Raw genomic sequence first — 11,545 nt, 5'->3', positions numbered from 1 at the left:
GCCAGCCCTGGGCTGGGGACAGAGCAAAGGGCTCAGCCCCAAATGTGGGGTCCCCCTGGAGCTGTCACCGCACCCACAAACTGCGGCAGGGCTTTGCCATCTGATCCAATCCGGTCTGATCCATTCTGCTCTGCTCCGTTCTGCTCTGCTCTGATCCATTCTGGCCGTGGAGGGGCCCAGGGGACCGGAACAGCCGCCCAGGTGGCCCCAGCCCGGCCGGGGATGCCAGCGCAGGGAGGGTCCCGGTGCCCGGTGCCCGTGCCCGCGGGTGGCACTCGGGGTGTCCCCAGGGCCCCTAGGCGCTCTGGAAGCCCCACACCTCCAGGAGCTGCACCTGGAAGTTCTCCCGGCAGAGCGGGGGGTTGTCGAAGGTCTCGCAGCGCTCCGTGTGTCCCCGCAGCAGGCTGGCGTCCAGGGACAGCGCTTGGCCTCCCCCTCCGCCTGCAAGGGCAGCGCGGGCTGGGCTGGCCTGGGCCGGGCTGGGGCCGCCCTCGGAGCGAGGGAAGGGCCGGGCAGGGCCGCTCCGGGCCCGGGCAGCGAACCCCGGCAGGGTTTGGGATGTGGGAACCCCCTGGGGCTCCCGGGCTGGGGAAGGGGAGCTGCCCTCACAGCGAACCCCGGCAGGGTTCGGGCTCTGGGGTCCCCCTGGGGCTCTGGGAGGAGTTCCCGGGCTGGGGAAGGGGAGCTGCCCTCGCCTGCCCGGACTTTAACCCAATACCCCCAGCTGGAGCTCCGGGGAGCTGATAGGGATCCCCCCCTTATTGATAAGGATCCCCTCTTATCCATAGGAATCCCCCCTCACTGATAGGGATCCCCCCTTATGGATAGGGATCCCTCCTTATCCATATCAATCCCTCCTTACCAATATCGACCCTCCCTTATTGATAAAGATCCCCCCCCTTATCGCTAGGGATCCCTCATTACCGATATCATCCCCCCCTTACCGATATCGATCCCCCCTTAGCGATACCGACCCCCGCTTACCGATATCAATCCCTGTTACCAATAACGATCCGCCATTACCAATATCAATCCCCCTTTACCGTTACCGACCCCCCCTTACCGATACTGACCCCCCTTACCGATATTGATCCCCCATACAGACATCATCCCCCCTTACCGATAACGATGCCGTCCCGGGAGCCGGACATGAACATGGAGGCCGTTTTGGAGGGCAGCAGGAAGTGCCTGGTGGCCAGGAACGGGGACAGGCGGCCTCTGCCCTGCGCCGAGGGCACGGCCAGGTGCTGGGGGCTGGAGCTGTCCCGGGAGGAGCCGAGCAGGGACTCGGGAGCGGGGGAAGGCGAGCGCTGCCGGGAGCGCGGCACGGCCTTGGCCAGCTCTGGCCTCTGGATGAGCACCCACTCGTACCTCTCTGCCTCGGGGCGCACCTGGGCACGGGACACACCTGGTGACCTGGGGGAAGGTGCTGCTGCTGCTCCGGGTGGGGCCTGGGGCAGGGAAGGGACGGCGTGTCCTGGCAGGACAGCAATGAGGGGACAGGGCCGGACACAAACCGTGACTTACAGTGAACACAAAGCACTCCCCTGTCCCAAAAAAGCCCGAGGTGGCTCCGCTCTTCTTCCTTTCGGCCCAGTCGGAGGAGAGAAAGGCCCCACACACCTGGGAGAGAGCACGGGGAGCTCAGGGATGGATCAGTCTCACTGGTGGCCTCTCACCCTCCCCTCCTGGTTCCCCAGCACCCCGGCTCAGGTGTGTCCTGGTGGCAGAGGGGCACTTTGTGCTGCCCTGGGAGCTGGGACAGACCCAACCCAGGGCATGACAGGGAGCTCACAGCCCATGGGTGCTCCCAGCATGCCAGGGGGGTCACCCAGCCCGGGCAGGACAGGGAGCTCACAGCCCTCACAGCCCATGGGTGCTCCCAGCATGCCAGGGGGGTCACCCAGCCCATCCCCTTCCCCAGCCCTGCCTGGCAGCGCTCACCTCCCCCTCGGTGGTTTTGATGAGCAGCACCGTGGGTTCGTAGCCTTCACAGCACGTGTAGAACCTGCAGGGATTGACAAGGCTGGGCTGAAGGAGCTGGAGCCCCAGCAGGGTGTGCTGGCTGTCCCTGGGCACGGTGTGCTGGCTGTCCCTGGACACTCACAGCATGCTGGCACAGGGTGGCACAGGGGACATCCCTTCCTGGCCCAGCCACAGGGCTCCCTGTGCCCCGGGCGGTGCCCATCTGGGCCAGCCTCTGCCCTCTGCCCTCAGCCACCCTCGGGACCCCGAATCCAGCCCAGGAGGGTCCCCAGCAGCCCCAGAGGTGCCCAGGCCCCTTGTGCTGCTCCTCCCCCCAGCACCAAGCCCTGCCCGGGTCCCCCCGTGCCCGCCCGGCCCCGGGGCAGGTGAGGCTTCACCTCTGCAGGCTGCAGCCGTCCTGGGAGGTGGAGAAGAGCAGCAGCGGGGGGAAGAGCGAGAAGCGCTCGGGCAGCCAGGACCAGACGAGGCGCATCTCCTGTGCCGTGACCGTGCTGGAGCTGAACTTCTGCATGTCCACGGCCAGGTGGAAGGACGGCCTGGGGGGAGGGACATCAGGGGGCTGGGGGCCTCTGCTTGATGGGGCACAGCCCCTGCAGCAGGTTCTGCCCTGACCTGAGCACCGTGAGCTCCCTGCCAGCACCCCCAGCTGGGCTATGTCCCCTGACAGGGTCACTGTCTCTGGCTGTGCCGTGTCCCCTGACAGGGTCCCCAGCTCTGCTGTGCTGTGTCCCCTGACAGGGTCACTGTCTCTGGCTGTGCCATGTCCCCTCACAGGGTCCCAGGCCTGGCTGTGCTGTGTCCCCTGACAGGGTCCCTGGCTCTGGCTGTGCCGTGTTCCCTGACAGGGTCCCCAGCTCTGGCTGTGCTGTGTCCCCTCACAGGGTCCCCGGCTCTGGCTGTGCTGTGTCCCCTGACACGGTCCCTGGCTCTGGCTGTGCCGTGTCCCCTGACACGGTCCCTGGCTCTGGCTGTGCTGTGTCCCCTCACAGGGTCCCTGGCTCTGGCTGTGCTGTGTCCCCTCACAGGGTCCCTGACTCTGGCTGTGCTGTGTCCCCTGACAGGGTCCCCAGCTCTGGCTGGGCCATGTCCCCTGACAGGGTCCCCCAGAGGCTGTGAGGGCCAGCACAGCCACAGCTGCGGGAGTTTCCTGCAGCTTCCCCAGAGCTCTCCACAGGAGCTCCCATTTTGCCGGCTCAGCCCCAGAGCTGGGAGCGCAGAGCTCTCCTCACCTCCTCTGCACCACGGTGATGCCCCTCTCCACCAAGGCCTTCCTGTTGGCCATGTGCAGCAGCCAGATCTCTTTGCGGGAGAAGAGGCGGATGCCGAAGGCTCTCTCCAGGAGTTTGTCCACGCTGACGTGCTGGGCGATGTTCCTGACGAAGGCCTGCAGCTCGGCCTTGACGTCGGAGCCCTGCGGCCCGGCCGGGGCCGCCGAGAGCCGGAACTGCTTGAGCAGGGCCAGGCCGATGCGGTACAGCACCTTCTGGCCCTCCAGCAGGAACACGTCCAGCACGCGCACGGCGTAGGCCAAGGGCAGCCCGGGGAAGAGCCACGACAGCCACTCCGAGTAGACCTCGAGCACGTTGTCGGCGGCGCCGGCGATGAGCTTGTGGGCCGCGGGGCAGTGCTTGCTGGCCAGGTCCCCGAAGGTCATGCAGGAGGCCTGGTGCGCCAGGAAGGACTGGTCGATGTAGGCGGCGTGGGGAGCGTTGCTGGCGATGAGGCGCGAGAGGCTCTCGAAGCACCGGGCCTCGTCCTCGCTGTAGTGCAGCAGCAGCGCCGCCAGCGCCGGCAGCAGCGGGCTGTGCGTGATGTCGGGGAACAGGGCGCCCACGCAGATGAGGATCTTCCTCAGGGCCGTGACCCCGCGCGGGCTGAGGCAGTAGGTGGGCACGGGGCAGCCCTCCAGGAACTCGGGCAGGGGGTGCGAGCTCACGCTGCGCTGCCCGAAGAGCCGGCCGGCCACGTCCCGGTACACGAGCGCGTCGGGGGTGACCAGGCGGCAGGAGACGCGCTGGATGAGCCGGGGGTAGAGCCGGGCCCGGCCCGCGTGGCTCCCGGCCCAGCAGCCTTCCCTCGCCAGCCGCTTCAGCTCCTTCGGGGGCCGGCCCAGCACGTCCCGCGGGATCCGCGCCGGGCCCTGCGCCTCCGGCATCTGGGCCCAGTCCACGAAGGGCCCGCAGCCCCGGCCCGGGGAGGTGTCGATGTCCCACGTGTCGGCCTCGGACGTGACCACGATGGTGACCGGGGATGAGCCCAGCGCCTCTGCGGGACACAGAGCTTTTATTGATCGTCTCTCCCCGCCCCAGCAGCGGCGTGCCGCCCCGGCTCAGGGCGCTCTGAAGCCTCACAGCCGCGTCCTGCATTTCTTTGCTCTGCCCCGCCAAGGGAAGCGTTTCAGGCTTTGCCCTCTCTCGCTCCCATCAGCTCCAGGCCCCGGAGAAGCTGGGGCCAGGTCCCAGCTGGGTGTCAGGGCTGCTTCTCACACCGCGAGGGGCTTTTCCCCCTCCCAAAGCTCCCGGCCCCTATCAGGGCTCGGGCAGGCGCCGGCGCTGGGCAGAGCGGGCTCCGAGCTCCGCCCGGACACACGGGAGCGGCATTTCCCCGGGGCTGGACAGACGGGAGCGGCATTTCCCCGGGGCTGGACAGACGGGAGCGGCATTTCCCCGGGGCTGGACAGACGGGAGCGGCATTTACCCGGGGCTCCGGAGAGCTGAGCCGAGCCCTGCAGGGGCTGGGGGCTGTCCCCGCGTCGGTGAGCTCTGCTGGGCGCTCATCAACGGCCGAGACACCGCAATTAGGGCACTCATTAACTCTCGGGTGTTTGTACCGTGCCTGAGCTCGGCTGCTGGGGGTCAGGGATGGATTCGCACCGAGACAAGGGGACACGGGGACAGCCCGTGGTGGCACATCGGGACGGTCCGGGCCGGGTCCGGCTCTGGCTCTCGCTCTCCAGCTCAGTTTGGCGCCTGCCCAAGGCCAGCGGGAGCAGCGGGTCGGGCTCAGCCTGGTTCAGGGCAGGAGCTGCTGGATCCGGAGCCGCTCGGGCCAGCTCCAGTCCCGGACACAGCCTGACCCCGGCACATCACGGGGGCTCCTGGCCATAGAAACCAGGCTGAGGCATCACCGGGGGGCGATCAGGGACTGTTTGCACCCCAAATTCCTCTCTTCAGGGCGTTGCCCTGCCCGGGTCCCGAGGAGCATCAGCCCGAGCCCACCCGACCGCCGGTGCCCCGGGCGCTGAACGGAGTCTGCGGCTGTGCCCGGCCCGGGACGAGCCGGGGGCTGGAGGCAGGACCCGGCCGTGCCCCAGCCCCTGCGGCTGTGCCCGGCCGTGCCCCAGGCCCTGCGGCTGTGCCCGGCCGTGCCCCAGCCCCTGCGCTCCCGCTCGGTCCCGCACTCACCCGGCCCCGTGCCCGGCTCCTCGCCCGTGCCCGGCTCGGCCATGGGGCAGGCGGCGGCCGCGCCCCCGGGGCAGCGGGGCACGCTGAGCCCCAGCTGCAGCATCTGCCAGCTCGGCCAACCCTGCCGGGTCCGCTCTGCCGCGCACCTGCCGCGCTTTTAAGGTGCGGGCCGGCCCCGGCCCCGCGGTTTGTTTGGGGTAAACACAGCGAGGGGTGGAGCGGCTCCGCGCCCGCATCGCCCCTTCCTGCCCCCATTCCGCGCCGGGCCCGGCCGGGGGCTGCAAACACCCCGCGGGCCGAGATAGCATCGAACAGCAACACGGGCAGCAAATGAACCCTTTATTTTCCCCAGGATACCCTTCGCGCTCCGCTCGGGCTGCGGCTGCTGCGGCCCGGCCGCGGGGCTCCGGCGTTCCCGAGGTGCCCCCGGGAAATGCTCGGTACCGATCGGTGCCAGCCCCAGAAGGCGCTGCAGAGCTGCACAATGAGCGGGAAATGCTCGGTACCGATCGGTGCCAGCCCCAGAAGGCGCTGCAGAGCTGCACAATGAGCGCTGTGCTCACCGACAGAGGAGCTGGGCTGGAGGAAAAGCGGCCTCCAGCAGCTGGGAGAGGCTCCCGGGACACCGCCCCGGCCCCACAGCGCTGCTCTCAGCTCGGGCTGCACTTAGCGGGCACTTTTATAGGCATCCCAGCCTTTTAAAGGATCTTTATTTGCCTTTAAAACCGGATTGTTTCTGCTGTGGTAAGAAGGGGGAGCGGAGCGGGGATCAGCCCCGGGAACAGGGGAACAGAGTGGGGATCAGCCCCGGGAATGACGAGATGCGCTCGTTCTCGTTGTCAATACCGTAATCACCATTGTTGTGATTGTCCTTATCGCTGCCGTCATCGCTGCCGTTATCAGCAGGCCCAGCAGCCCCGTCACGAGGGCGATAAAGCCTCGCTGGCAGCGTCCCGAAGCCGCTCGTCACTCAGGTTTGTGCCCGATTTGCGACACCGGTCGCATCCAAAAACACAGGCCAAATCCCGGCGGATCAGAGAGCGAGGGGCTGCGCCCACCGCAGCCAGAACAGCGACCGTGCCAGCAGCGCCAGTGTCACCGGGACCGGGCGGGGACAGGGAGGGCAGCGATGTCACCGCGGATGGGCAGGGACAGAGTCAGGGCTGGGGTTTGGAGAAGGGAACCGGTGCCACCGCTCAGTGTGGGGTTTATGGTAGCAGGGAGGGGTGGGGTGGGGACAGCTCTGGTGCTGTGCTGTGCACATCTGCACACATCTGCATCTTGTACTGTTCACCTCTACACCCCGAACAGCTGAACCTCTGCCCCTTGTACTGCAGAGTTCCGTGCCCGCCCTCTGGGCACTGAACCTCTGCCCCTATAAACCCCGAACGTTGCATCCGTCCCTGAGCCCCGCACATCTGTCCGTCTGTCCCTGTAAACCCCGAACACTGCATCTGTCCCTGTAAACCCCGAACACTGCATCTGTTCCTGCGCCCCGCACATCTGTCCCTCTGCCCCCAACACCTGGTGCTTCTCTCTCTCCCGAGCATCCAGCCCTGCCTCCCTGCCCAGCACAGCAGAGCCGCTGCGCCATCGGCCCCGCTCCCCACACTGCCGCACCCCTGGGGCCGGCTGCGCTCCCCGGGCCTGCACCCCGGTACCTCTCTCCCCTCTCTCCTCTCTCTCCATCTCTCTCACCTCTCTCCATCTCTCCCCTCTCCTCTCTCCCATTTCCCTTTCCCCTCCGTCCCCTCCCGGCGCCTGCGCGCGGCGCGTCCGGGCGGATCCGGCGGAAGCGCCGCGAAGGTTCCGGGGTCGCGATGGCTCCGGACCCCTGGTGAGCGCCGGGCTGGGCCGGGCCGGGCCGGGCTGGGCCGGGAGTGCGGGTCGGGACCGGGTCAGCACCGGCTGGGACCGGCCCTGCCGGGGCTGCGCAGCGTGCGGAGCCTGCGGGCCCGGCACGGGCGGGAGAGGGGCCGGGCGGGCTGGGCTGAGCGGGGTGTGCCTTCCCAAAGCCGGTGTGCGTGTGTTCGTTCGGGTGTGCTGTGTGTTCGGGGCTGCTGAGTGTTTGGGGGTCCTGTCCCAAAGCCCATCCCGGTGTCCGTGTGTCTGTTCGGGCGTGCTGTGTGTTTGGGGGTGCTGCGTGTACCCCGATCCTTTCCCAAAGCCCGTCCCGGTGTCCGTGTGTTTGGGGCTGCTGTGCCTTTCCTTCCCGAGTCCTTTCCCAAAACCCATCCCAGTCTTTGTGGCTGTGTGTTTTGGGGCTGTTGTGCCTTCTCCTCCCGAGGCTTATACCGGCGGGTCCCATGCCATGCTATGCCATGCCATGCCATGCCATGCCATGCCATGCCATGCCATGCCATGCCATGCCATGCTATGCCATGCCATGCCAGCCGGTGCCGTGTCCCCGGGCTCAGCCTCTGGGTCCCCGCAGGCTCCCGCTGCTCGCCGCCGCCCGCCAGCTCGCCCAGGACATCGCCGAGAAGCTGCAGGAGCGGAGCCGCTGCCAGCGGAGCGGGGAGAGCTCGGCCAAGGTGCCCGGCAGGGATGGGCCAGGCGGGGCTGGGGCCGGTGCGGTGTGCCGGGATAAGGGCGGGATTCCCGGGATATGGGGCGGGATTCCCGGGATGCGGGGCTGAACTCCCGGGATGCGGGCGGAATTCCCGGGATAAGAGGCGGAACTCTCGGGATGCGGGCGGCATTGCCGGGATGCGGGGCCGGGGGAGGAGCGGATGCGGGCCAGGGCTGTGTCGCTGCCGCTGCCGGCACCCGCAGGGGAAGGCTGTGTTCCAGCGCCGCTCTCTGTCCTTTTAGGGGTCTGTCAGGGGAACGAGAAGGGAGTTTGGGGATGAACCGCGGCTCCCCGGTGGTTTGGGGTCAGCAGCGGTGAATCTGCGTGCAGCGGCGCTGGTTCGGGGAGGAGCTGTGGCCGTGCTGGGCACGCCCCGCTGCCTGCTCCGGGCTGTTCCCGACGGATGGAGCTGATCCAGAGGGTCAGGGATGCTGGGATGGAGCTGTCCCAGAGGCTCAGGGATTCGATGGAGCTGTCCCAGAGGCTCAGGGATTCTCAGGGATGCTCAGCAACTGCTCTGCTCCCTCTCTCTCTGAACAGGGATGTTCCTCACCCAGGGCTGGCTCCAGTCTTTTGCAGTGGCTGCAGATCAGAAGGAGCAGGAACCTTGCAGCCTGGTTTTAGTTGCATTTCTAACAAAATACAAGCCCAGAGTTACACAGGAATGAGAAGCAGCAGTTGGAGCTCTCCCAGGAATGATGCGTTCTCCACGTTTTTCCACTTTCTGTGAAATAAAGAAATAGAAAGAAGGAATAAGAAAAAATAAATAAGTCAGAAGTAAAATAAAGGTTTTCAGGAGGCTGCTTTTCCTGTGGCTCCAAGCCTTGTCCTTTCCTTCAGGAGCAGCTTTGATTCATTACCTGCTCTTTTGGCTGTGTCCAGATGAAAATTGCTGTAAGCCCCGAGTTGGTCATTTATAACTATTGGCATAATTAAAGCCCCAGTGCTTTTTCTCCCCCTCTCTGTATCAGGGCTGTAATGCAGTGCCTGATCTCTGGGTCTGCTGGGCCACTCACTTTGCTGAGAGCTGTTCAAATCAAATGTCATTTTTGAAATGTTTCCTTGGGAGAAGTTCTGAAGAACAGTGTGTAGGCTGTGCACAATAATCAGTGCTGCTGCATGGCAGCCTCACCTCAGCAGGAGTTGAGAAGGGGTCTCAGAAACCCCAAATAAGTGGGGTTTGAGCAGTATTTTCTCTGCCTTTGGAGAGTGTGGAGGTGCAGATTAAATTCCTGCTTTCCACATGGTGAAGTGTCAGAATTGCACAGAGACCTCAACAAGAGCAGAGCAATAAAAGATTGCTGCTCGATGTATCTATTTATAGAGGGCAAAGTCCTCTCCTGCCATCAGTGCCACCCCTGAGGAGCCCAAAGCCCAGGGAAACGTGGGGCTGGTGCTGTTTGGAGCCTTTGTGGGGCTGGAACTCTCTGGGCTTTTGTTTTATGGAAACATTGCAGGGGTGGCTGACTTCTCCATAAAATCATTTGTCCCGTGCCCTGTGTTTTCCAGCTTCCTTTAATCCATTAACAGGTAAAGGGGAATATTTGGCAGCGTTTGATTCTACTCTAAACAAGGTTCCCACAAGGAGAGAGGTGTTTCCATAACAGAAATGCCTGTTGAGAAACCCACGGCTGAGCAGTCGTGTGCCCTGTGCCTGCTGAGGGCTGAAATGCAGGGAAATGTCTGTGTACAGAACTGGCCTTTCAGGGAGAATGTAAACAGGGTTTAATTCTGTAGTATTTTGCAATTAGCACAGCTGACAAACTTCTTGCCTGTTACTGAGCCAAAAATAGAGCACAAAATCTAAAATGGAAAAATAAACGGTGAGGAAGGATTTTAATCCAGCACTTACCTGTGAACTATGCTCTGTTCAGCTGATCATAAAACTTCCATTGGTTTATTTTTTTTCTACTTTTCTTCTACCTTAGTTTTCTGTTGAGGAGGGGAAATTTTTTGTTCTCTCACTGCAGTTTCTGCCCAGGCTGCTGCATTTGATGACTTTTTTGGCCGTGTCACCTTTGTGCTCTGTTGCTGTTCTGGGTCAGTCAAATGCAGCATTCTTCACCTGGAGCTGAGGACAAACGAAATGAATTACCTTTAATTACCTGACTGCAGAGCTGGAGGCCCCACAGAGGCTTCGGCACTCCCCAAATCTCTGATCCCCTGTGCTGGTTTGGATCTGCTGCCATGGGGGTGTTGGGTGCTTTGGTCCAGAGGTGGATTTGGCTGCCTCAGCCTGGCTGCATCTGCTCTGTGCTATGTCTGGTGGTGTTTGAGGGCAAACCCCAGCCAGTCAGGCAGGTTCCATCTCCTGAGGCTCTCCTGCTCCATCCCTAAGGGTTCAGTCTCCTGAGGCTCTCCTGCTCCATCCTGGGCAGGTTCCATCTCCTGAAGCTCTCCTGCTCCATCCTAGAAGGGTTCAGGCTCCCCGGCTCCATCCCTGACAGGTTCAGTCTCTCAGGATCTCCTGCTCCATCCCAGACAGGTTCAATCTCTCAGGCTCTCCTGCTCCATCCCAGACAGGTTCAGGCTTTCAGGCTCTCTTGACTTCAGCACTCAGGCAGGGTCTGGCAGCACTGCCCCTGCTGCTGCTGCTGCCTCTGGGGCTCCAGGAGGGCAGGGCTGAGCGTGAGAGCAGATTTTCCTCTCTGGCCCAGTTCCCCATTGAGCAGCTGGGGTTGCTGCCCGTTGTAAGCCACAGCTTGTAAACAAGAGGCACAGCAAGTCTTAATTAGGGTGACTTGCATTGTTAATTGCAGTTTGAGTGGTTTTTTTTCTGCATAACTGGAATGAAAAGAAATAACATCTGAGGAGGAAAAACTCAGGATGATGTGAGTTTGAGTTGGGAAGGGGTGGGGGGAAAGCAGGAGGGTTTCTGCTAGCCTGGGGTTTGCTTGCAGCAGGGAAGAATGGCTGAATTACATTTTACTGAGAGCAGACACATCTGGGCTTGGGCTGCTCACTGGTGAGAGGGGACTGGGGAGCTGGGTGCTGCTGAGAGGGGAAATGGAACAATCTGGATTTCTTTGGGGTCTTAGGTTTCAAGTCTGGAGGAGTTCAGTGCAGGGAATGTGTGAACCTGTAGCAGCCTCCTCTCTGATCCTGGTAGCTGGGGAAGAAACCCAGTGGCAAAAGAAGCTGGTGCCTGTATTTTTACTGAAGATCAGAGCAAAGAGCTGGAAATTTATCTGGAAAATATTAAAATGTTTTGCCCATATAAAGAAGTGTGTTTATAAAGACTTGAAAGACAGCTTTCCATATTCATCAGCATTAATACCTCAGAGTTGTGTTTGTGAAACTGTTCCATTGTTTTGTAAGCAGTGACTCCTGGCTCTGAACAGGCTCTCTGGGCTGGCAGTGGAGTCCTTCACACCTGTGCAGTAAAAGTTAAATATATATGTCAGATCACAGGACATCCTTCTGGCTGCCCTGGATGGCTCCAGACCCTGGCAGGGGTCTCAGAGACCTTGGCACAGAGTCACAAACACCTGTGCCTTTGATTTTAACCTATGGAAACAATTCCCAACTTTGTGTGAAGAGTTACAAGCCACAAGAGTTTGAGTAGAATGACAGTGAATTTGTC

The 11,545-nt window shown here is 62.7% G+C and overlaps 2 protein-coding genes across 2 annotated transcripts in view; one reads left to right on the top strand and one right to left on the bottom strand.

Moving 5' to 3' along the window:
* Window positions 1-295: 295 nt before the first annotated feature.
* LOC131566037 (TBC1 domain family member 24-like) lies at window positions 296-5,493 on the bottom strand. Its single transcript, XM_058817210.1, has 7 exons — window positions 5,391-5,493; window positions 3,216-4,251; window positions 2,364-2,522; window positions 1,945-2,008; window positions 1,528-1,623; window positions 1,121-1,391; window positions 296-441 (listed from the first exon to the last, which is right to left on the bottom strand). Exons 1-7 carry the CDS (start codon window positions 5,491-5,493, stop codon window positions 296-298), a joined length of 1,875 nt encoding a protein of 624 aa, XP_058673193.1.
* Window positions 5,494-7,182: 1,689 nt separating this feature from the next.
* STX8 (syntaxin 8) overlaps window positions 7,183-11,545 on the top strand; it is a 79,853-nt gene continuing 75,490 nt past the window's right edge. Inside the window, exons 1-2 of the mRNA XM_058817211.1 lie at window positions 7,183-7,227; window positions 7,825-7,924. Of these exons, the coding sequence (XP_058673194.1) occupies window positions 7,211-7,227; window positions 7,825-7,924 (117 nt within the window). The 5' untranslated portion in view covers window positions 7,183-7,210. The remainder of the gene's footprint in view (window positions 7,228-7,824; window positions 7,925-11,545) is intronic.

The sequence above is a fragment of the Ammospiza caudacuta genome, chromosome 19 (genome assembly GCF_027887145.1).
Source record: "Ammospiza caudacuta isolate bAmmCau1 chromosome 19, bAmmCau1.pri, whole genome shotgun sequence".
NCBI lineage: Eukaryota > Metazoa > Chordata > Aves > Passeriformes > Passerellidae > Ammospiza > Ammospiza caudacuta.
The sequence above is the reverse complement of the archived record's forward strand: the minus strand, read 5'-3'. Positions and strand labels throughout refer to the sequence as shown.

Excerpts from the sequence above, each read along its gene's own strand:
- LOC131566037 (XM_058817210.1), bottom strand. The coding sequence starts at position 5,493 with ATGCTGCAGCTGGGGCTCAGCGTGCCCCGCTGCCCCGGGGGCGCGGCC. Across the intron at positions 2,009-2,363 it reads GACGGCTGCAGCCTGCAGAG|GTTCTACACGTGCTGTGAAG; the intron begins GTGAAGCCTCAC and ends CAATCCCTGCAG. Across the intron at positions 1,392-1,527 it reads GGGAGTGCTTTGTGTTCACT|GTGCGCCCCGAGGCAGAGAG; the intron begins GTAAGTCACGGT and ends TCCCGTGCCCAG.